Raw genomic sequence first — 23,114 nt, 5'->3', positions numbered from 1 at the left:
CTCTCTCCACACAGCCTTAAATACTCCCAAAATCTTCATCCCTTACATCCTTGATAAAAGCTTTTCATTGCTTCTAAAAGGTTACCTCCCACACCATATACTCTTAAGACCTTCCACAAAGCATCTCTATCAGCTCTAGCATATGATTTCTTTTCAGATACATAAATGCCACATAAAAATTCTTCTTCAATATGTGGTGTGAGGTGGTTTGATCAAGTAAGAAGTGAAAGGGTAAGAGAGATGTGTGGTAATAAAAAGAGTGGGATCAAGAGAGCAGAAGAGGGTGTATTGAAATGTTTTGTTACATGGAGAGAATGAGTGAGGAAAGATTGACAAAGAGGATATATGTGACAGAGGTGGAGGGACCGAGGTGAAGTGGGAGACCAAATTGGAGGTGGAAAGATGGAGTGAAAAAGATTTTGAGTGATCAGGGCCTGAACATGTAGGATGGTGAAAGGTGTGCAAGGAATAGAGTGAATTGCAATGATGTGGTATACCAGGGTCGACGTGCTGTCAATAGATTGAACCAGGGCATGCGAAGCGTCTGGGGTAAACCATGGAAAGTTCTGTGGGGCCTGGATGTGGAAAGGGAGCTATGATTTTGGTGCATTATACATGACAGCTAGACTGAGTGTGAATGAATGTGGCCTTTGTTGTCTTTTCCTAAAGCTACCTTGCATGCATGTGGGGGGGAGGGAGTTGTTATTTCATGTGTGATGGGGTGGCAATGGGAATGACTAAAGGCAGCAAGTATGAATTATGTACACGTGTATATATGTATATGTCTGTGGATGTGTTAAAATGTATATGTTGAAATGTACGGGTATGGGTATGTATATGTGCATGTGTGTACATATATGTATATGCATGTGTATGTGGGTGGGTTGGGCCATTCTTTTGTCTGTTTCCTTGCGCTACCTCGCTAATGTGGGAGACAAAGTATAATAATAATAATAAAAAAATCTCTTATTCTATAGATTTCTCAATTATTCTGTAAAGCAAATACCTGATCTACACATTCTTTACCACTTCTGAAGCCACTTGGTTCTTCTCCATTCTGATGCTCTGTACATGCCTTCACTCTACTAATCACCACTCTCCCATACAACTTATCACGTACAGGAAACAAACTTATACCTCAGGGGTTTGAACCTTCACCCTCCTCGCCCCTATACAATGGTACTATACATGTATTCCATCAATCCTCAGGCACTTCACTATGATCCATAATTGTAATAACAATCCTCACTAACCAATCAAAAACACAGTCACTCCTTTTCTTAAGAAATTCAACAGCAATACCTTCCAATCCAGCCGCCTTGCCACATATCATCTTTCACAAGACTTTCACCACCTCTTCTCTCTTCACTAAACCATTCCCCATAACTCATTTCACATACCACCTTGACCCAAGCACACTACATCCTACATTTCAGGAGCCTCTGAAAATACTGTGCTGGAGTTGCCCTCTGCCAGTGGCCTGTTAACAGTAAGGCACTAAATGCTATAAAGTGGCAGTGGAGTTCAACAGTTACATATGTATATTCTGCCACTGACCATCCCCTTAAGATAGTTCCCAAAATGAATGGGCATCATAGAGAGATCAATAGCAAATGGACATTGGCATAGAACCATAGATGCCAAAGTAAGCCATGTAGAGGATGAAGAGGCTAAGGTCCTAGGTGCATTGAGGAATGTGTGGAGAAAGAGGTCAGCATCATTTAAGGGCAAAGATGAGTATGTTTAATGGTATAGGAGACCAAGTGAAGTTGTATGGAACTGAGGCATGAGACTGATTAAAAAAAATTACGGAAGAGGGTGGGGAGTGGATGTGTTGGAAATTAAATGCTTGGGGATGGTAAGTGGTGTGAGGTGGGCTGATTGAGTAAATATTAAGTTAGGAGAGAGATGTGGTAGTAGCAAGAATATGTGTGAGAAATATGAAGATGGTATGCTGAAACGGTATGTACATATGGAGAGAACAATTGAGAAGAGGATGACTAAGGGGTGGACAAGGGAGACAGGAAAGACCGCTTGGAGTTGGGAGGATGGAATTAAAGATACAAGAGTGATGAGGGCCTGAACATGCAGGAGGATGCGAGGCATACACATGAATAAGCAAAATGGAGTGATGTTATATTAAGGGGATAAAGTGTAGTCAATGGGCTGAACTAGGGCTTATGAAACTGTCAAGGAGAAACCACAGAAAATTCTGTGGGGCTTGGGTATAAACTGGGGGCTCTGATTTCAGTGCATCATACATAACCCCTCAAGAGATTGTAAAAGTAAATGAGGCCATTCTTCACTTGCTACTAACACTGCCTTACTATGTGGGGAATAGCAAACAAGTATGAATATGTGTTGCAAAAGTATGAAGTTATATTCTTTTTAAAAGCTCCGAGCAAAAGTTAATTTATTTTTTCTGTATACACATTTTCTGTACCTTGGGACCACTCTATTATCCTGACTTTCAATTTCAGTATTTTTCCAGGTCCTAAGTTATTTGCATACCGTGTTGATGACTGTACGTGCAATCTTCCCTTAACACAATTGGAAACTTAATTTGCCCATGGCTGTATTTCTATGGGTAACTGAAGCAATATTCTCACACTACAATTATCAAATTACTCAAAAAAAGATGATTAACAATCAGTCATAGGCTATCTTTTAGTCATGCTTTTTCCACAACCAGGAACAACATGCCAAGATAATCAAAATATAAAGTAGTATTTTGTTTTCATCTCTACATTCATCATGGTACACCCATGAATCACTTGGTTTTCACAGCAGCAATACAGTGCTGCTAGTTTTACTTGGTAAATTCAAAGTGTAATATACAAAACAACTAGTGACCATGAGTGGTACATGCAGGGATATGCAAGACACAATTGGAGACTGCATAAAATTAGTGCAAATTTGTTTCAAAAATTTTGAAGTTCACTGCAATTAAAAATGTGAAGAAGATAGCTTATCTATGTGGATTTTGGCATACCTTAGTTTTCTAAGTAAAATCTTTAAAACAGTTAAAGCAAACCAATTTATTCCCTAACTTCAGTCATGTGACTTCATATTGCAATAACTTGCAACTTACCTGGCATGAAATCCTTAAGCGTTTCTTGTAATTTCACACGTGACTCAGCCAAATCCTCTGGAGAAGGTGGTGACAGTGGAACTTCCTCTGCAGAAACTAGTATGGCCTCTCTTAAGTTTTGGATGTACTCTATTGTGAAGTTTTCACAAAACAGACGCTCAAGTTCTGCCTAAAATGATCAACAAAGAAGCAATTAATGTTTGCTAGATTATGTTTACCTATGGATAAGATTCATATGATGTACTCTACCTGGGTCATGGGGTAAAAGGACAATCTGTTGCACTAAAAGATATTACACATTTTCTTCAAATTAGTGCGTATATTTCTGTATCTCCGAGACAATTTTCCAACAGTTCTTTCCCTTTTTGTTCACCATGGTTCCATGAGATGAAAATTCCTTCATTTTTATTATGTAAACATAAATGGAAATTCCTCATCTTATATCAAAAAAGATCTATTTAACAATATTTACACTGTATTTATACCTTATGTACACCATGCACTGCTCATTCATACAGGGTTGAAGTACCTAATATTTTCAATGTGTAACTAAAAGGACAATCGCCCTTTACATTACACATATTCATATTATATTTCAGTTGAATAAACATGGGGAACTACAAATTCTACTAAGAATCCTTCAAGCAAAAGCATTCTCCTCATCTCACATTTACTCAACCTGAGCAGTTTACAGTATTTCAAAGGAATACTCTCACCTTGAGAAACTTTAAAGATAACATCATGAAAACATTGGTCAATATACTGCTGTCTATCTATCTATCTTTACTTCTAATGCCTGTTTCCTCCAGGAACTCCCTTAAGAGGGTGGCCATTGCAAAAGACTCCATAGCTAGGGAACTGCAGTGCCACTCCTCAGTCTTCAGTGCCTCATCCTTAACAGGCCACTGGCAGTGAAAACTCAGGTTCAGTTTTTCCAGGGGCTCCTACCTAATTTTCCTACAAACTTCTTCTACCTATAGTGTCTGCCAAAAGTTTGTGCTCATATTCAGATCTATCAATTATACCTTATGCTCCCACCTAATGTTCCAACCTACTGCTTCTATTTTTTGCTTTAACCATTTTGCCAAAAGGCAGGGCTAGCACATAACACTCACGGCAGGAAAACTTATAGTTACGAAAAATGAGTTGTGCGAGTTAAGTGTTGTCAATTGATGTGTGATGAGAAGAGATTTTATGTTGTTGAACAAATTCCAGCAGTCCAAATGTGGATGAAGCAGAAAGCAAAGATAGGAGTGCAATGTAACAACTCTGCTGGTTCACTACACAGCTGTCACCAACTGTCCTGGTACCCAAGCAGGTAGTACCGGCAATATACCTCCTTAGTTAGTGGGTGCTTACCAACTACAACCTATTAAAGTCATCTTTATCATAATTTCATGTAATAGTGACTTTAAATAGCAAGCCATATCAGAGGTTTGTACCATCTCTTGTGCTGTAAAGATTAATCAAGTGCTATCTACCACTTGCCACAGATATACTGATAATTACTTCCCTTGAATATCTTTCTGCATCCACTAACTTCTAACATCTACACAGGTTTGTTTTCATTTTCCAAATCATTAAGAATTTTTGTACCCCTACAAATAATCTTTTTATCCTTACAGAACAGAAGATGAACAGCACAAAAGTAAACTTAGCCTTGTAATACTCTACTCCCAGAGAGGTTACTGCTCTACTGCTTTCAGAAATAAAAGTGGACAGCATTGCTTTCACGTACATCAACAAGTTTTCTGCCTTTCATATTGATGGAATGTATAATTTACTTTTACTCCATTATAAACACTTTATGAATATAATCTATCAGTAGCTTTATTAGTATGGTTTATACAGTTACTGTATCAACAGACAGTGACAAAATTTGTTCAACACCCTCCCCTGTCAGGTATATGGGGTAAAGGAGAGAGACAGTCCTGTGGAAGCCTTCTGTACCCATATGTACCTCCCTTCCTACCCCTACCCAGAATGCAGCCCTAAAATTGTGGGAATTCTCAAAATGAAGATCTTTATGGATAATGATCACATGGCAAAGATTTTCATTTGCGAATGTTAGAGTGTTAATCCATTCCCCACATCTATAAAGTGTAAGCCTGGCAGGATCTTTTCCATAAACTTTCTTCATATGTCTCTATCAATAAGAAAAAAGGTGACATTTGTATCTAGGCAGCAGTAAGCAAAGGGATTTCTAGCATTGTTACTATGTCAGAAAAAAAGGTTGGACAATCACTACTGACAAATGTCCAATCATAACCAAAGGCTGCCTAACCAACCAATAACTAAACTTCTGAGAAACATCCAGTCAGAACTTTCAACTGTAGTGTTGCATCATCAAAGTTCTGTTGATTCACTGGCTATCAGTTCTTATACATCAGGGTGAGGCAAAATATAAAGGTTGGGTATATGGGATAGCAATCCCAGTCCTAGCTTGCATCAGTCAAGATACAGAAGCAAATCTCACAGTAGAGACTAATATTCTGTCTCTGATGCAAGAGGTAAAGTTACATGACAATGCATGAAGCAACTGCTAACTTGGAGAGGTGGGAACTAACTTGTTCTGCAAATATGAAGACATTTTATGACCAGCACATTCATATGAATTAAACATGTAGAAACTTTTCCAGTGATTAATATACTTCCTAACTACAGCTATTCTGAAGCTAAAGCACCTCCAATTAGCAAAAAATATGATTTTCAATACTGCGGAAGAGAAAAATGCTGAAGTACAGCATATCATGTACTCCAAACCTCTAATCAATTTTATGGTTCATAATTCATTCAGTTTACATAATTGGTCAACTGGTATAATGTAATACCTATAACTGAATTTTAGACTATTAGTTAAATATAAAATGAACAAGTATCTTGTTTAAGATCAATAAAGTAACTGATGCAATTCTGCACAAGTACAGAGCTTCACATATACTAATTCTTCCCTGGGGGTAGGGGAAAAAGATACATCTCATCTATTCCCTGTGTTTCATCTGTGGTGTGACTGTTTCACTGGGAATAGTCTTGTCAAAAAACTTCTCCCTCCTAAAGGAGTCCGTCATTTCTCTGCTACTAAAAGTAGTGCAGCCTTGGGCTGCAGAAGTCTCTGGAAAGGAGATCCTGGGTAATAGAAATAAATACAGGAAAGGTTCCTGGGGCATTTATATCTATTTATTTATTATACTTTGTCGCTGTCTCCCGCATTAGCGAGGTAGCGCAAGGAAACAGGTGAAAGAATGGCCCACCCCACCCACATACACATGTATATATATACACGTCCACACATGCACATATACATACCTATACATTTCAATGTATACATATATATACATACACAGACATACATATATATGCATGTACATAATTCATACTTGCTGCCTTTATTCATTCCCAGCGCCACCCCACCACACATGAAATGGCAACCCTCACCCCCTGCATGCGTATGAGGTAGCGCTAGGAAAAGACAACAAAGACCACATTCGTTCACACTCAATCTCTAGCTGTCATGTATAATGCATCGAAACCACAGCTCCCTTTCCACATCCAGGCCCCACAAAACTTTCCATGATTTACCCCATACGCTTCACATGCCCTCGTTCAATCCATTGACAGCACATCGACCCCAGTACATCACATCGTTCCAATTCACCCTATTCTTTACACGCCTTTCACTCTCTTGCATGTTCAGGCCCCGATCACTCAAAATCTTTTTCACTCCATCTTTCCATCTCCAATTTGGTCTTCCACTTCTCCTTGTTCCCTCCACCTCTGACATGTATATCCTCTTTGTCAATCTTTCCCCACTCATTCTGTCTATGTGACCAAACCATTTCAAAACACCCTCTTCTGCTCTTTCTACAACACTCTTTCTATTACCACACATCTCTCTTACCCTTTCATTACTTACTTGATCAAACTACCTCACACCACATATTGTCCTTAAACATCTCATTTCCAACACATCCGCCCTCCTACGCACAACTCTATCTATAGCCCATGCTTCGAAACCATATAACATTGTTGGAACCACTATTCCTTCAAACATACCCATTTTTGCTTTCCGAGATAATGTTCTCACCTTCCACACATTTTCCAACGCATCCAGAACTTTCGCCCCCTCCCCCACCCTGTGACTCACTTCCACTTCCATGGTTCCATCTGCTGCCAAATCCACTCCCAGATATCTAAAACACTTCACTTCCTCCAATTTTTCTCCACTTCCTCCAGTTTTTCTCCATTCAAACTTACCTCCCAATTGACTTGCCCCTCAACCCTACCGTACCAAATAACCTTGCTCTTATTCACATTTACTCTCAGCTTTCTTCTTTCACACACTTTACCAAACTCAGTCACCAGCTTCTGCAGTTTCTCACCCAAATCAGCCACTAGTGCTGTATCATCAGCAAACAACAACTGACTCACTTCCCAAGCTCTCTCATCCACAACAGACTGCATACGTGCCCCTCTCTCCAAAACTCTTACATTCACCTCCCTAACAACCCCATCCATAAACAAATCAAACAACCATGGAGACATCACGCACTCCTGCCGCAAACCAACATTCACTGAGAACCAATAACTTTCCTCTCTTCCTACTCGCACACATGCCTTACATCCTCGATAAAAACTTTTCACTGCTTCTAACAACTTGCCTCCCATACCATATATTCTTAATACCTTCCACAGAGCATCTCTATCAACTCTATCATATGCCTTCTCCAGATCCATAAATGCTACATACAAATCCATTTGCTTTTCTAAGTATTTCTCACAAACATTCTTCAAAGCAAAATCCTGATCCACACATCCTCTACTACTTCTGAAACCACAATGCTCTTCCCCAACCTGATGCTCTGTACATGCTTTCACCCTCTAAATCAATACACTCGCATATAATTTCCCAGGAATACTCAACAAACCTATACCTCTGTAATTTGAGCACTCACCTTTATCCCCTCTGCCTTTGTACAATGGCACTATGCATGCATTCCGCCAATCCTCAGGCACCTCACCATGAGTCATACATACATTAAATATCCTTACCAACCAGTCAACAACAGTCACCCACTTTTGTAATAAATTCCACTGCAATACCATCCAAACCCACTGCCTTGCCGGGTTTCATCTTCAGCAAAGCTTTTACTACCTCTTCTCTGTTTACAAAATGATTCTCCCTAACCCTCTCACTTCGCTCACCACCTCGACCAAAACACCCTACATCTGCCACTCTACCATCAAACAATTCTCCATAAGTACAGAGCTTCACAAATACTAATTCTTCCCTGGGGGTAGGGGAAAAAGATACATCTCACTTATTCCCTGTCTTTCATCTGTGGTGTGACTGTTTCACTGGGAATAGTCTTGTCAAAAGACTTCTCCCTCCTAAAGAAGCCCATCATTTCTCTGCTACTAAAAGTAGTGCAGTCTCGGGCTGCAGAAGTCTCTGGAAAGGAGATCCTGGGTAATACAAATAAATACAGGAAAGGTTCCTGGGGCATTTATGAATACATAAATATATTACCAGTACTACCCTTCTGGGTGTCAGGAGGGTTAGTGATGGCTGAGGTAGTAAGCCAGCACTTCAGTGGTTGTCAAGGTGCACTATTCTGACCCAGGTGGATTTTCTTTCTGCCTCACCTACATGTGGACTGCTGTCATTCTGTTAACAAACATACAATCTCTTCTTGTCACACATAACAAATGACAAACATTTAACTCAAACAACTCATTCTTTGTAACTCTAGATTTTCCTGCAGTGAGGGCTATGTGCTAGCCCTGCCTTTTGGCAGAATGAAAGGAGCAATAGAAAGGAGTAATGGGTAGGAACATTATGCAAAAGCATTAAGTAGAAACATTAAGTAAAAGTAGTAGGTATGAACTATAAGCAGAAGCATTAGGTAGTAGTAGTAGAGTGAACCATAAGGTATGAACATTAGTAGTAGTCAAGAGGAACATTAGGTAGAAGCCTCTGGAAACACTGCATTAAAGGTGAATAGATGGCACTGGAGTTCACAAGCTATGGAGACTTATGCCATGGCCACCCCCTTTAGGGAGTTCTTGGAGGGAGCAGGCATCAGAGATAAAACATACATAATGCCTAGCCATTACAAACACTCAACACACCTTTACATTGAAGCAAGACCCACTTTAACATGGATGGCACTCAATTCTATGCAGGAGCAACCCCCTCCCACCAAAACCAATCTATAACTAAAAACCAGCCCCTAAGTAGAAATACAAAGCTTACCTCTGCCTCACACTTCAGTAACTTCTACTCACAGGTCCCCCATATCCAACAAATAGAACACTGGCAAAACATATACACAATGAAATAACCCAACTAGCACTAAACAACTGACTTCCTAACTTGGTCTTAAACATAAACTCACAAGACATACACTTATCAGAAACCACACTCCCCAAAGAAACAGGCGTCACATTCTCACATCTCCACTCTGGACTTCAACCATCACTACAACTCCACAAATACCATTTTAACATATCCCAAAATCTTTCATACCCTTGATGCACCTACCACAAAGAAGACATGAAGCATTCTCTGATGCACATACATTACAACACTTTATGATCTATGGCCCCAACAGGTGGATGTGGCCAGCTTCTCAAGTGCTTTAGAGTCTCATTGAGACAAAAAGGGCTCCTGGGGCAAGAAGTAAGTAATACCTATCAATTGACAATACTAAGAGGATGACTAAAAGGACAGCTGATTTACCTGTAGCCACTTGTGAGTAATCCTGGCCAAGGTCAGGGTAAGCAGAGTGATGCAAGGTTGATGAGTGAGTGGATGGTCACATGGAGATAATATCTCCACTAAAGCATCCAACAATCCGACAGATAATGGCCAATCTTCCCAGGATCCTCCTCCTTCTTCCTCTGTAGGAAGAAAAAAAAAAAAAGGAAATTAGATACTACTGCTATACTTGGAGCACCTCCTAGATACCAATAATACATCATCATGGTTAAATCTTAAAATGAAGAGGACATATTCAAGCACACACTCAATTCTGCAAACTCATATCATAACTGGATATCAGTGATTTACAGTTTTTCTGTTGGGGCAGGGTAGCGACAGGAATGGATGAAGGCAAGCAAGTATGAATATGAACGCATGTATGTATGTACTGTCTGCATATGTGTATGTATGTGTATGTATGTGGGCATTTATGTACATACATGGGTATATGAGTGGATGGACCATTCTATGTCTGTTTTCTGTGGCTACCGCACTGATGCGGGAAACAGCGATTATGTATAATGATAATAATATTCATTTCATTATACTTAATCACTGTCTCCCGCATTAGCGCAAAGAAACAGATGAAAGAATGACAACCCACCCACCTACACATGTATATATATAAACACCCACACACACACATATACATACCTATACACTTCAACATATACATACACAGACATATACATATATACACATGTACATATTCATATTTGCTTGCCTTGATCCATTCCTGTCGCTACTCTGCCATACAGGAAACAGCGCAAGGAAATAGACGAAAGAATGACCCAACCCACCCACATACACATGTATATATATAAACACCTACACATGCACATATACATACCTATACATTTCAACATATACAAACACAGACATATACATACATACACAAGTACATATTCATATTTGCTTGCCTTGATCCATTCCCATCACTACTACGCTGCACAGGAAACAGCAGCAGCACACACACACACACACACACACACACACACACACACACACACCCAGCAAGGTAGCGCCAAGAAAGGATGGAAAAGGCCACATTCATTCACACTCAGTCTCTAGCTGTCATGTGTATATGAGTGGATTGACCATTTTTCATCTGTTTCCTGGTGCTACCTCGCTGACATGGGAAACAACGATTTAGTATAATAATGATAATGATATATAAACTCTAAGGGTAAAGGGAAAGAGTGGTTTGGGAATGTCTTGGGAGTGAAATCAGGGGTCGGTGAGAGGACAAGAGCAAAGGAAGGAGTAGCACTACTCCTGAAGCAGGAGTTCTCGGAGTATGTGATAGGGTGCTAGAAAGTAAACTCTAGATTGATATGGGTAAAACTGAAAGTGGGAGAGATTGACCCTGCGAGAAAGGTAAGTTTTGAAAAATGCAAAACCATTTCCCTCTGGGGTGAAGTCCTAAAAGCAAAATTCCAGGTTGCTGTAACCCACTCTACCTTCCCTACTCATATAATTTTATCTATCTATCAAGCAATCTATATCTCTGATGCCTGTTCCCTCTTGGAAATCCCTCAAAGGGGTGGTCATGGCAACAGAGTCTCCATAACTAGTGAACTCCAGTGCCTCTTAGCCTTTACTGCCTCACCCTTAACAGGCCACTGGCACAGGGAAAGAGTAGCACAACGTTTGCAGAGGCTCCTACCCAATTTTCCTACTGAATACTTCTACCTAATGCTCCTACCTAATGCTCCTCCCTCATGTTCCTACCTATTATTTCTACCTACAGTCCTACCTAAATGTTCCTATCTACTACTACTATCTATTGCTCCTACCATTTTGCCAAAAGGCAAGGCTAGCACATAGCACTCACCAGAGGAAAATCTAGAGTTACAACGAATGAGTTGTGTGAGTAAATTGTTGTCAAGTATCATGTGCGATAGTAAGAGATTGTATGTTTGTGTACACAATGCCAACAGTCTTCTCTCATACCCAAAGTAATCACCACTTGGGTGATGTCTTTGTTCTGAGAATTATGAGACTACAAGCATATGTGCCCAGTAGGTCAGTTGGCAGGGAAAAGATCATCATCAGTGACTGGAGGTTGTTGACAGGGTTAGGGGCAAAATCCCCACCAAAAGACAGAGAATTAGGGGTTTCTAATCTCTATGGTTCTTACAAGAATCTCTCATCTCACTGAACACAGCCTGGGTGAGAATTGAATTTTCATTTTTCAAGACACCTTTCTAACCCAATTACATTATTGTTGAGTAAATCACCTAATCTTTGCATCTGCCTTTGCCCGGTCTGCATGTTAAGCCTCTATGGTTTTTCGTAAAACCTGGATGGCACATTTTGAATGACTACTAGGCAGGCAAGACACAGCCAGTTTAATGACTACAATTTGTTCACAGCCAGTTAAATATGACTGCATTTTGCTCACAAAGTGTGAGGTAATAAGTGTTGGTGGAGACACTGTACCTCATGTACAATATTTTCCCATGTAATATACTGGCCAATGCAGCATGAAGAGGGATAAATTATGCAGTCTGTAGTATTCTGGTTCTACAATGCTTAAAAAAATCTACTAAAACAACAATGAAAGTGATAAAAAGCTACATACTGAAAAACTATCAATTCAGGCATAGGAAAAAACATATATGAAATTTCCAAGTCCAAGTTTACAATAATACAACAGAGATTCCCAGAGTTGGTAGCTTAAGACACTGACAAGAAATTGTATTCTGAATGGTAAGATTATTACTGAGTTAAACCCTTACGATGGGTACAAAAATTCAGATGCCAGTGATGATACCACCAAGCAAATACATTGGTAAAAAATAAAAAGAAAGAAAAACAATACTTGCCATTTAAGGAATCACGGTGACTGTCACAATGTGTTAAAGCACTGATGTCACAGCCATCTCCTTCAGATCTTGGCCCAGGGGGAGGAAGTTGGAACTGGGAACTGGAAGGATATGGGGAGTAGGATCCACTTCCTACACCAGCATCACCTCTGCCTACCACAACTGACTGGTGGTTCTGCCAATGCTGTTGCTGTTCTTTCTGGTACTGATAATGATGGTGGGTGTACGATAAGGAGGATACGAGACTGCGGTTCTCTCTTGCTTCATATGCAGGATCCACAGAGTCATCCTTTGTGGCATCTGACACCTCCAGAATTAAGGCCTCTTCTACATGACACTCCTTTGAGAAAGAAAAAAATTTCAGTAGAAAGGTTAACATGAACATTTTACATAAAGTATGAGAAGGAGGACTTTTATGTTGATTACAATAAGACTTCATCAAAACACCAATCTTTCATTTGATTATAAACCAATATTGAACTGTGATACCATATGATGTATATTCTCAAGATGACTAGTTTAGTGTGATTTATTGACACAATGCATGAAGAATGGCAAAGCTTTTTTCTTGGAGAAAGGTAAGCAAAAGTGATCAGAGACCTGATGATGGGCTGGAAGAAAAGTAGTTTGCACATAAAGTAGCAATAACATACAATACTCTAATCAGGATTTAATTCCCAATATACAGACAGTTGTCTTCCTCAGGAAAACACAATGACAAATGTCAAAATGTTGAGAATTAAATCCTCATTAGCAGATCATGTTTCAGTCCTACCTTACTACCTATCTGTCTAAATGAACGAGATTCAAAAGTGAAAGTATTTACTGTAAGTGAAATGGATGCAAGTACAGATTACTATCAAGATCTGTGTGATTAATTTAATACCTATGGGACATTCTGTAAGGGCCACCTGTCTGAAAAATTATGTACGAAACAATGACCGCATTTAATTGATTTATTGAGAAAAGCAGACAACTGACAGCATAGTCTTGGAAAAAAAAAGAAATTGAACTATTTCTTGTCAGTGGCATACAACATCATGAAATTTGTAATAAAAGTGAATAAATGTCAAAATTCAAATTGCTTAAGTTTGAAATAAAAGCAAATTAAATCATACATAACTAACCAGCAAAATAATAAAGTCTAAAAATCTTAGACTATATTTATTTCATTTTTTATCATACTTTGCCGCTGTCTCCTGCATTAGTGAGGTAGCGCAAGGAAACTGACAAAAGAATGGCCCAATCCACCCACATACACATATATATACATATATATGACATTTATTTATCCATTTATTTTGCTTTGTCGCTGTCTCCCACGTTTGCGAGGTAGCGCAAGGAAACAGACGAAAGAAATGGCCCAACCCACCCAAATACACATGTATATACGTACACGTCCTCACATGCAAATATACATACCTATACATCTCAATGTACACATATATATACACACACAGACACATACATATATACACATGTAAATAATTCATACTGCCTGCCTTTATTTATTCCCATCGCCACCTCGCCACACATGGAATAACATCCCCCTCTTCCCTCATGTGTGCGAGGTAGCGCTAGGAAAAGACAACAAATGCCCCATTCGTTCACACTCAGTCTCTAGCTGTCATGTAATAATGCCCTGAACCACAGCTCCCTTTCCACATCCAGGCCCCACACAACTTTCCATGGTTTACCCCAGACGCTTCACATGCCCTGATTCAATCCATTGACAGCATGTCGACCCCGGTATACCACATCGTTCCAGTTCACTCTATTCCTTGCACGCCTTTCACCCTCCTGCATGTTCAGGCCCCGATCATTCAAAATCTTTTTCACTCCATCTTTCCACCTCCAATTTAGTCTCCCACTTCTCCTCGTTCCCTCCACCTCCGACACATATATCCTCTTGGTCAATCTTTCCTCACTCATTCTCTCCATGTGCCCAAACCATTTCAAAACACCCTCTTCTGCTCTCTCAACCACGCTCTTTTTATTTCCACACATCTCTCTTACCCTTATATTACTTACTCGATCAAACCACCTCACACCACATATTGTCCTCAAACATCTTTCCAGCACATTTGATATACAACATATCAAATTATATTTCAGCAGAGGATCTTTCAAGATCTTAAATCAAACTAGCACAAAATTCATTATCTGGAACACATTCAATTTTAGGAACATATTATCTACATTCGTTCAAGCAATATTCATTTTAATTTCTTTAGGCAATATTTCAGGTACTGGCGCCTAAAGATAGATATACCTATTTTTGAGAGCTCAACCTATGGATCTGAATAATAATAAATTTTTTCATTCTTTTTTTTTCCAAACTATTTGCCATTTCCCGCATCAGCAAGGTAGCATTAAGAACAGAGGACTGGGCCTTTGAGGGAACATAATATAATATTCTTTATTATACTTTGTCGCTGTTTCCCGCGTTAGCGAGGTAGCGAAAGGAAACAGACGAAAGGGTGGCCCAACGCACCCACATACGCATGTATATATATACACGTCCACACACGCACATATACATACCTATACATCTCAACGCATACATATATATAAACACAGACATATACCTATATACACATGTACATAATTCAGTCTCTATCTGTCATGTATAATGCACAGAAACCACAGCTCCCTTTCCACATCCAGGCCCCACACAACTTCCATGGTTTACCCCAGATGCCTAACATGCCCTGGTTCAATCCATTGACAGCACGTTGACCCTGGTATACTACATCCTTCCAATTCACTCTACTCCTTGCACGCCTTTCACCCTCGTGCATGTTCAGGCCCGGATCACTCAAAATCTTTTTCACTCCATCTTTCCACCTCCAATTTGGTCTCCCACTTCTCCTCATTCCCTCCACCTCTGACACATATTTCCTCTTTGTCAATCTTTCCTCACTCATTCTCTCCATGTGACCAAACCATTTCAAAACACCCTCTTCTGCTCTCTCAACCACACTCTTTTTATTACCACACATCTCTCTTATCTTTTCATTACTTACTCGACCAAACCACCTCACACCACATACTGTCCTCAAACATCTCATTTCCAGCAAATCCATCCTCCTCCGCACAACTCTATCTATAGCCCACGCCTCACAACCATATAACATTGTTGAAAGGACTATTCCTTCAAACATACCCATTTTTGCTTTCCAAGATAACGTTCTCAAATTCGACACATTTTTCAATGCTCCCAGAACTTTCACCCCCTCCCCCACCCTATGATTCACTTCGCTTCCATGGTTTCATCCGCTGCCAAATCCACTCCCAGATATCTAACACACTTTACTTCCTCCAGTTTTTCTCCATTCAAACTTACCTCCCAATTGACTTGTTCCTCAACCCTACTGTACCTAATAGCCTTGTTCTTATTTACATTTACTCTCAGCTTTCTTCTTTCACACACTTTACCAAACTCAGTCACCAGCTTCTGCAGTTTCTCACACGAATCGGCCACCAGTGCTGTATCATCAGTGAACAACAACTGAGTCACTTCCCAAGCTCTCTCATCCACAACAGACTTCATACTTGCCCCTCTTTCCAAAACTCTTGCATTCACCTCCCTTACAACCCCATCCATAAACAAATTAAACAACCATGGAGACATCACGCACCCCTGCCGCAAACCAACATTCACTGAGAACCAATCACTTTCCTCTCTTCCTATTCGTACACATGCCTTACATTCTCGATAAAAACTTTTCACAGCTTCTAACAACTTGCCTCCCACACCATATATTCTTAGTACCTTCCACAACGCATCTCTATCAACTCTATCATATGCCTTCTCCAGATCCATAAGTGCTACATACAAATCCATTTGCTTTTCTAAGTATTTCTCACGTACATTCTTCAAAGCAAACACCTGATCCATACATCCTCTACCACTTCTGAAACCACACTGCTCTTCCCCAATCTGATGCTCTGTACATGCCTTCACCCTCTTAATCAATACTCTCCCATATGATTTCTCCAGGAATACTCAACAAACTTATACCTCTGTAATTTGAGCACTCACCTTCATCCCCTTTGCCTTTGTACAATGGCACTATGCAAGCATTCCGGCAATCCTCAGGCACCTCACCATGAGTCATACATACATTAAATAACCTTACCAAACAGTCAACAACAGTCACTCCCTTTTTTAATAAATTCCACTGCAATACCATCCAAACCCACTGCCTTGCCGGCTTTCATCATCCACAATGCTTTTACTACCTCTTCTCTGTTTACCAAATCATTCTCCTTAACCCTCTCACTTTGCACATCACCTTGTCCAAAATCTGGCAGTTATTACTAATATTAGTAACTTCTATTTATGAGCAATGCAACTTAGAACACAGAATTCTGTGAATATGATCCATATCAGTATGTAATTGCACACAGCCTATCCAAAATTTTAGGAGTGTTCAACATCGTAGCTTGGTTAAGCCATGTTTTCATCTAAATTTTCCCCTCTCTAATTTTGCTTGTGTTTATTTCTACTTTGCTCACTTACTATACTAACCAGCAGAAAATAAATACCCTTCTGAGAACTCACAGACCACAAACAACCTTTTAGCTAACCGCACAGAGCCTGAAAGCCATTATTTGGGCTAACCTGATCTATGTAATTAGGGAACACAATAAGATAACTCTATATTTCAGTTGTGAATGAAAATGGTGAGGAGCTTGTGCAGTTGTGTGCTAAAAAAAGACTGGTGATTGGGAATAACTGGTTTAAGAAGAAAGAGATACATAAGTATACGTATGTGAGTAGGAGAGATGGTCAAAGGGCATTATTGTATTGTGTGTTAATTGACAGGCATTTAAAAGAGAGACTTTTGGATGTTAATGTACTGATAGGGGCAGCTGGAGGAATGTCTCATCACTGTCTTGTGGAGGCAAGGGTGGAGATTTGAAGAGGCTTCCAGAAAAGAAGAGAGAATGTTGGGGAGTAGAGAGTGGTGAGAGTAAGTGAGCTTGGAAAGGGGACTTGCGTGAGGAAGTAACAAGAGAGATGGAGTGTAGAATGGCATAAGAGCAAATGATGTGAGGGGAGTGGTTGTGGTATGGGATGTATTTAAGGAAGCAGTGATGGCTTGCACAAAAGATCCATGTGGCATGAGGAAGGCGGGAGGTGGGCAGTTTAGAAAGGATAGTGAGTGGTGGGATGAAGAAGTAAGGTTGTTAGTGAAAGAGTAAAGAGAGATGGGGAGATGTATAAAAGAAAGCGGCAGGATGTTAGAGAAAGGTGCAAGAAGTGAAAAAGAGGGCAAATGAGAGTTGGGGTGAGAGTACCATTAAATTTTAATGAGAATAAAAAGATGTTTTGGAAGGAGGTAAATAACATGCGTACGACAAGAGAACAAATGGGAACATCGGTGAAGAGGGCAAATGGGGAGGTAATAAGTAGTGATGAAGTGAGGAGATGGAGTGAGTATTTTGAAGGTTTGTTGAATGTGTCTGATAACAGAGTGGCAGATATAGAGTGTTTTGGTTAGGGTGGTGTGCAAAGTGAAAGGGTCGGGGAGAATGGTTTGATAAAGAGAGAAGAGGTAGTGAAAGCTTTGCGGAAGATGAAAGCTGGCAAGGCGGAGGGTGTGGATGGTATTCCAGGGGAATCTATTAAAAAAGGGAGTGACTGTGTAGTTGACTGTGTGTATGTATGTATGTAATATTGGCATATGTGTATGTATATGGATATCCCTGGGGATAGGGGAGAAAGAATACTTCCCAAGCATTCCTCACGTGTCGTAGAAGGCGACTAAAGGGGACGGGAGCGGGGGCCTGGAAACCCTCCCCTCCTAGTATTTTGACTTTCTAAAAGGGGAAACAGAAGAAGGAGTCACGCGGGGAGTGCTCATCCTCCTCGAAGGCTCAGATTGGGGTGTCTAAATGTGTGTGGATGTAACCAAGATGAGAAAAAAGGAGAGATAGGTAGTATCTTTGAGGAAAGGAACCTGGATGTTTTGGCTCTGAGTGAAACGAAGCTTAAGGGTAAAGGGGAAGAGTGGTTCGGGAATGTCTTGGGAGTAAAGTCAGGGGTTAGTGAGAGGACAAGAGCAAGGGAAGGAGTAGCACTACTCCTGAAGCAGGAGTTGTGGAAGTATGTGATAGAGTGTAAGAAAGTAAATTCTAGATTGATATGGGTAAAGCTGAAAGTTGATGGAGAGAGATGGGTGATTATTGGTGCATATGCACCTGGGCATGAGAAGAAAGATCATGAGAGGCAAGTGTTTTGGGGGCAGATGAATGAGTGTGTTAGTGGTTTTGATGCACAAGACCGGGTTATAGTGATGGGTGATTTGAATGCAAAGGTGAGTAATGTGGCAGTTGAGGGAATAATTGGTATACATGGGGTGTTCAGTGTTGTAAATGGAAATGGTGAAGAGCTTGTAGATTTATGGGCTGAAAAAGGACTGGTGATTGGGAATACCTGGTTTAAAAAGAGAGATGTACATAAGTATACATATGTAAGTAGGAGAGATGGCCAGGGAGCGTTATTGGATCACGTGTTAATTGATAGGCGTGCGAAAGAGAGACTTTTGGATGTTAATGTGCTGAGAGATGCAACTGGAGGGATGTCTGATCATTATCTTGTGGAGGCGAAGGTGAAGATTTGTAGGGGTTTTCAGAAAAGAAGAATGTTGGGGTGAAGAGAGTGGTGAGAGTAAGTGAGCTTGGGAAGGAGACTTGTGTGAGGAAGTACCAGGAGAGATTGAGTACAGAATGGAAAAAGGTGAGAACAAAGGAGGTAAGGGGAGTGGGGGAGGAATGGGATGTATTTAGGGAAGCAGTGATGGCTTGCGCAAAAGATGTTTGTGGCATGAGAAGCGTGGGAGGTGGGTTGATTAGAAAGGGTAGTGAGTGGTGGGATGAAGAAGTAAGATTATTAGTGAAAGAGAAGAGAGAGGCATTTGGACGATTTTTGCAGGGAAATAATGCAAATGAGTGGGAGATGTATAAAAGAAAGAGGCAAGAGGTCAAGAGAAAGGTGCAAGAGGTGAAAAAGAGGGCAAATGAGAGTTGGGGTGAGAGAGTATCATTAAATTTTAGGGAGAATAAAAAGATGTTTTGGAAGGAGGTAAATAAAGTGCGTAAGACAAGGGAGCAAATGGGAACTTCAGTGAAGGGGGCTAATGAGGAGGTGATAACAAGTAGTGGTGATGTGAGAAGGAGATGGAGTGAGTATTTTGAAGGTTTGTTGAGTGTGTTTGATGATAGAGTGGCAGATATAGGGTGTTTTGGTCAAGGTGGTGTGCAAAGTGAGAGGGTTAGGGAAAATGATTTGGTAAACAGAGAAGAGGTAGTAAAAGCTTTGCTGAAGATGAAACCCGGCAAGGCAGCAGGTTTGGATGGTATTGCAGTGGAATTTATTAAAAAAGGGGGTGACTGTATTGTTGACTAGTTGGTAAGGTTATTTAATGTATGTATGATTCATGGTGAGGTGCCTGAGGATTGCCGGAATGCTTGCCAAGTGCCATTGTACAAAGGCAAAGGGGACAAAGGTGAGTGCTCAAATTACAGAGGTATAAGTTTGTTGAGTATTCCTGGTAAATTATATGGGAGGGTATTGATTGAGAGGGTGAAGGCATGTACAGAGCATCAGATTGGGGAAGAGCAGTGTGGTTTCAGAAGTGGTAGAGGATGTGTGGATAAGGTGTTTGCTCTGAAGAATGTATGTGAGAAATACTTAGAAAAGCAAATGGATTTGTATGTAGCATTTATGGATCTGGAGAGGGCATATGATAGAGTTGATAGAGATGCTCTGTGAAAGGTATAAAGAATATATGGTGTGGGAGGCAATTTGTTAGAAGCAGTGAAAAGTTTTATCGAGGATGTAAGGAATGTGTACTTGTAGGAAGAGAGGAAAGTGATTGGTTCTCAGTGAATGTAGGGTTGCGGGAGGGGTGTGTGATGTCTCCATGGTTGTTTAATTTCTTTATGGATGGGGTTGTTAGGGAGGTGAATGCAAGAGTTTTGGAAAGAGGGGCAAGTATGCAGTCTGTTGTGGATGAGAGAGCTTGGGAAGCGAGTCAGTTGTTGTTCGCTGATGATACAGCGCTGGTGGCTGATTCATGTGAGAAACTGCAGAAGCTGGTGACTGAGTTTGGTAAAGTGTGTGAAAGAAGAAAGTTAAGAGTAAATGTGAATAAGAGCAAGTTTACTAGGTACAGTAGGGTTGAGGGTCAAGTCAATTGGGAGGTAAGTTTGAATGGAGAAAAACTGGAGGAAGTAAAGTGTTTTAGATATCTGGGAGTGGATTTGGCAGTGGATGGAACCATGGAAGCGGAAGTGAATCATACGGTGAGGGAGGGGGTGAAAGTTCTGGGAGCCTTGAAGAATGTTTGGAAGTCGAGAACATTATCTCAGAAAGCAAAAATGGGTAAGTTTGAAGGAATAGTGGTTCCAACAATGCTGTATGGTTGTGAGGCGTGGGCTATGGATAGAGTTGTGCGTAGGAGGGTGGATGTGCTGGAAATGAGATGTTTGAGGAAAATATGTGGTGTGAGGTGTTTTGATCGAGTAAGTAATGTAAGGGTAAGATAGATGTGTGGAAATAAAAAGAGTGTGGTTGAGAGAGCAGAAGAGGGTGTTTTGAAATGGTTTGGTCATATGGAGAGAATGAGTGAGGAAAGATTGACCAAGTGGATATATGTGTCAGAGGTGGAGGGAATGAGGAGAAGTGGGAAACCAAATTGGAGGTGGAAAGATGGAGTGAAAAAGATTTTGAGTGATTGGGGCCTGAGCATGCAGGAGGGTGAAAGGAATGCAAGGAATAGAGTGAATTGGAATGATGTGGTATACCGGGGTCGACGTGCTGTCAATGGATTGAACCAGGGAATGTGAAGCGTCTGGGGTAATCCATGGAAAGTTCTGTGGGAGCTGTGGTTTTGGTGCATTATTACATGGCATGACTGAGTGTGAACGAATGGGGCCTTTGTTGTCTTTTCCTAGCGCTACCTCGCACACATGAGGGGGGAGGGGGTTGTTATTTCATGTGTGGCGAGGTGGCGATGGGAATAAATAAAGACAGACAGTATGAATTATGTACATGTGTATATATGTATATGTCTGTGTGTACATATATATGTGTACATTGAGATGTATAGGTATGTATATTTGCGTGTGTGGACGTGTAGGTATATACATGTGTATGTGGGTGGGTTGGGCCATTCTTTCATCTGTTTCCTTGCACTACCTCGCTAACGCGGGAGACAGCGACAAAGCAAAATAAATAAATAAGTGTATGTATATGTGCATATGTGGGCGTTTATGTATATATATGTGTATATGAGTGGATGGGCCATTTCTTGATCTGTTTCCTGATGCTACCTTGCTGATGCGGGAAACAGTGATTAAGAATAATAACAGTAATGAATATATCTGTGTATATGAGTATATGGGCCATTCATCATCGTTTCCTGGTGCTACCTCACTGATACGAGAAATGGCGATGAAGTTTAAAAATAAAAATAATAATAATTTCACGTGTAATAATAATAATAATGATAATAATAATAATTTCTCCCCTATCCCTGGGGATAAGGGAAAAAGAATATTTCCCACGCATTCCCGTGCATCGTAGAAGGCAAATAAAAGGGACAGGAGCAAGGGGCTAGAAACCCTCCCCTCATTGTGTGGGGAGTGATCATCCTCTTCGAAGGCTCAGATTGGGGTGCTAAATGTGTGTGGATGTATCCAAGATGAGAAAAAAAGGAGAGATAGGTGGTATGTTTGAGGAAAGGAACCTGGATGTCTTGGCTCTGAGTGAAACGAAGCTCAAATGTAAAGGGGAAGAGTGGTTTGGGAATGTCTTGGGAGTAAAGTCAATGGTTGGTGAGAGGACAAGAGCAAAGGAAGGAGTAGCACTACTCCTGAAGCAGGAGTTGCAGGAGTATGTGATAGAGTGTAAGAAAGTAAACTCTAGATTGATATGGGTAAAACTGAAAATGGATGGAGAGAGATGGGTGATTATTGATGCCTATGCACCTGGTCATGAGAAGAAAGATCATGAGAGGCAAGTGTTTTGAGAGCAGGTGAGTGAGTGTGTTAGCAGCTTTGATGCCCAAGACTGGGTTATAGTGATGGGTGATTTGAATGCAAAAGTGAATAATAGGTTCGTTGAAAGCATAGCTGGTGTACATGGGGTGTTCAGTGTTGTAAATGGAAATGGTGAAGAGTTTGTAGATTTGTGTGCTGAAAAAAGGACTGGTGATTGGGAATACCTTGTATAAAAAGAGATATACATAAGTATACGTATGTAAGTAGAAGAAACGGACAGAGAGTGTTATTGGTTTACATGTTAATTGATAGGCGTGTGAAAGAGAGACTTTTTGGATGTTAATGTGCTGAGAGGTGCAACTGGAGGGATGTCTGAACATTATCTCTTAGAGGCGAAGGTGAAGATTTGTAGAGGTTTTCA

General features: G+C 40.5%; 1 protein-coding gene across 1 annotated transcript in view; it reads right to left on the bottom strand.

Annotated features, from left to right (window-relative positions):
- Positions 1 to 23,114, bottom strand: part of LOC139752849 (uncharacterized) — a 257,324-nt gene that overhangs the window by 16,910 nt on the left and 217,300 nt on the right. The window contains 3 exon segments of the mRNA XM_071668812.1: positions 3,092 to 3,260; positions 9,831 to 9,991; positions 12,680 to 13,019. Coding sequence (XP_071524913.1) covers positions 3,092 to 3,260; positions 9,831 to 9,991; positions 12,680 to 13,019 — 670 coding nt within the window.

Source organism: Panulirus ornatus, chromosome 13, assembly GCF_036320965.1.
Source record: "Panulirus ornatus isolate Po-2019 chromosome 13, ASM3632096v1, whole genome shotgun sequence".
NCBI classification, from domain to species: Eukaryota; Metazoa; Arthropoda; class Malacostraca; order Decapoda; family Palinuridae; genus Panulirus; species Panulirus ornatus.
Note: the sequence above shows the minus strand (reverse complement) of the source record. Positions and strands in the feature narration are given on the sequence as shown.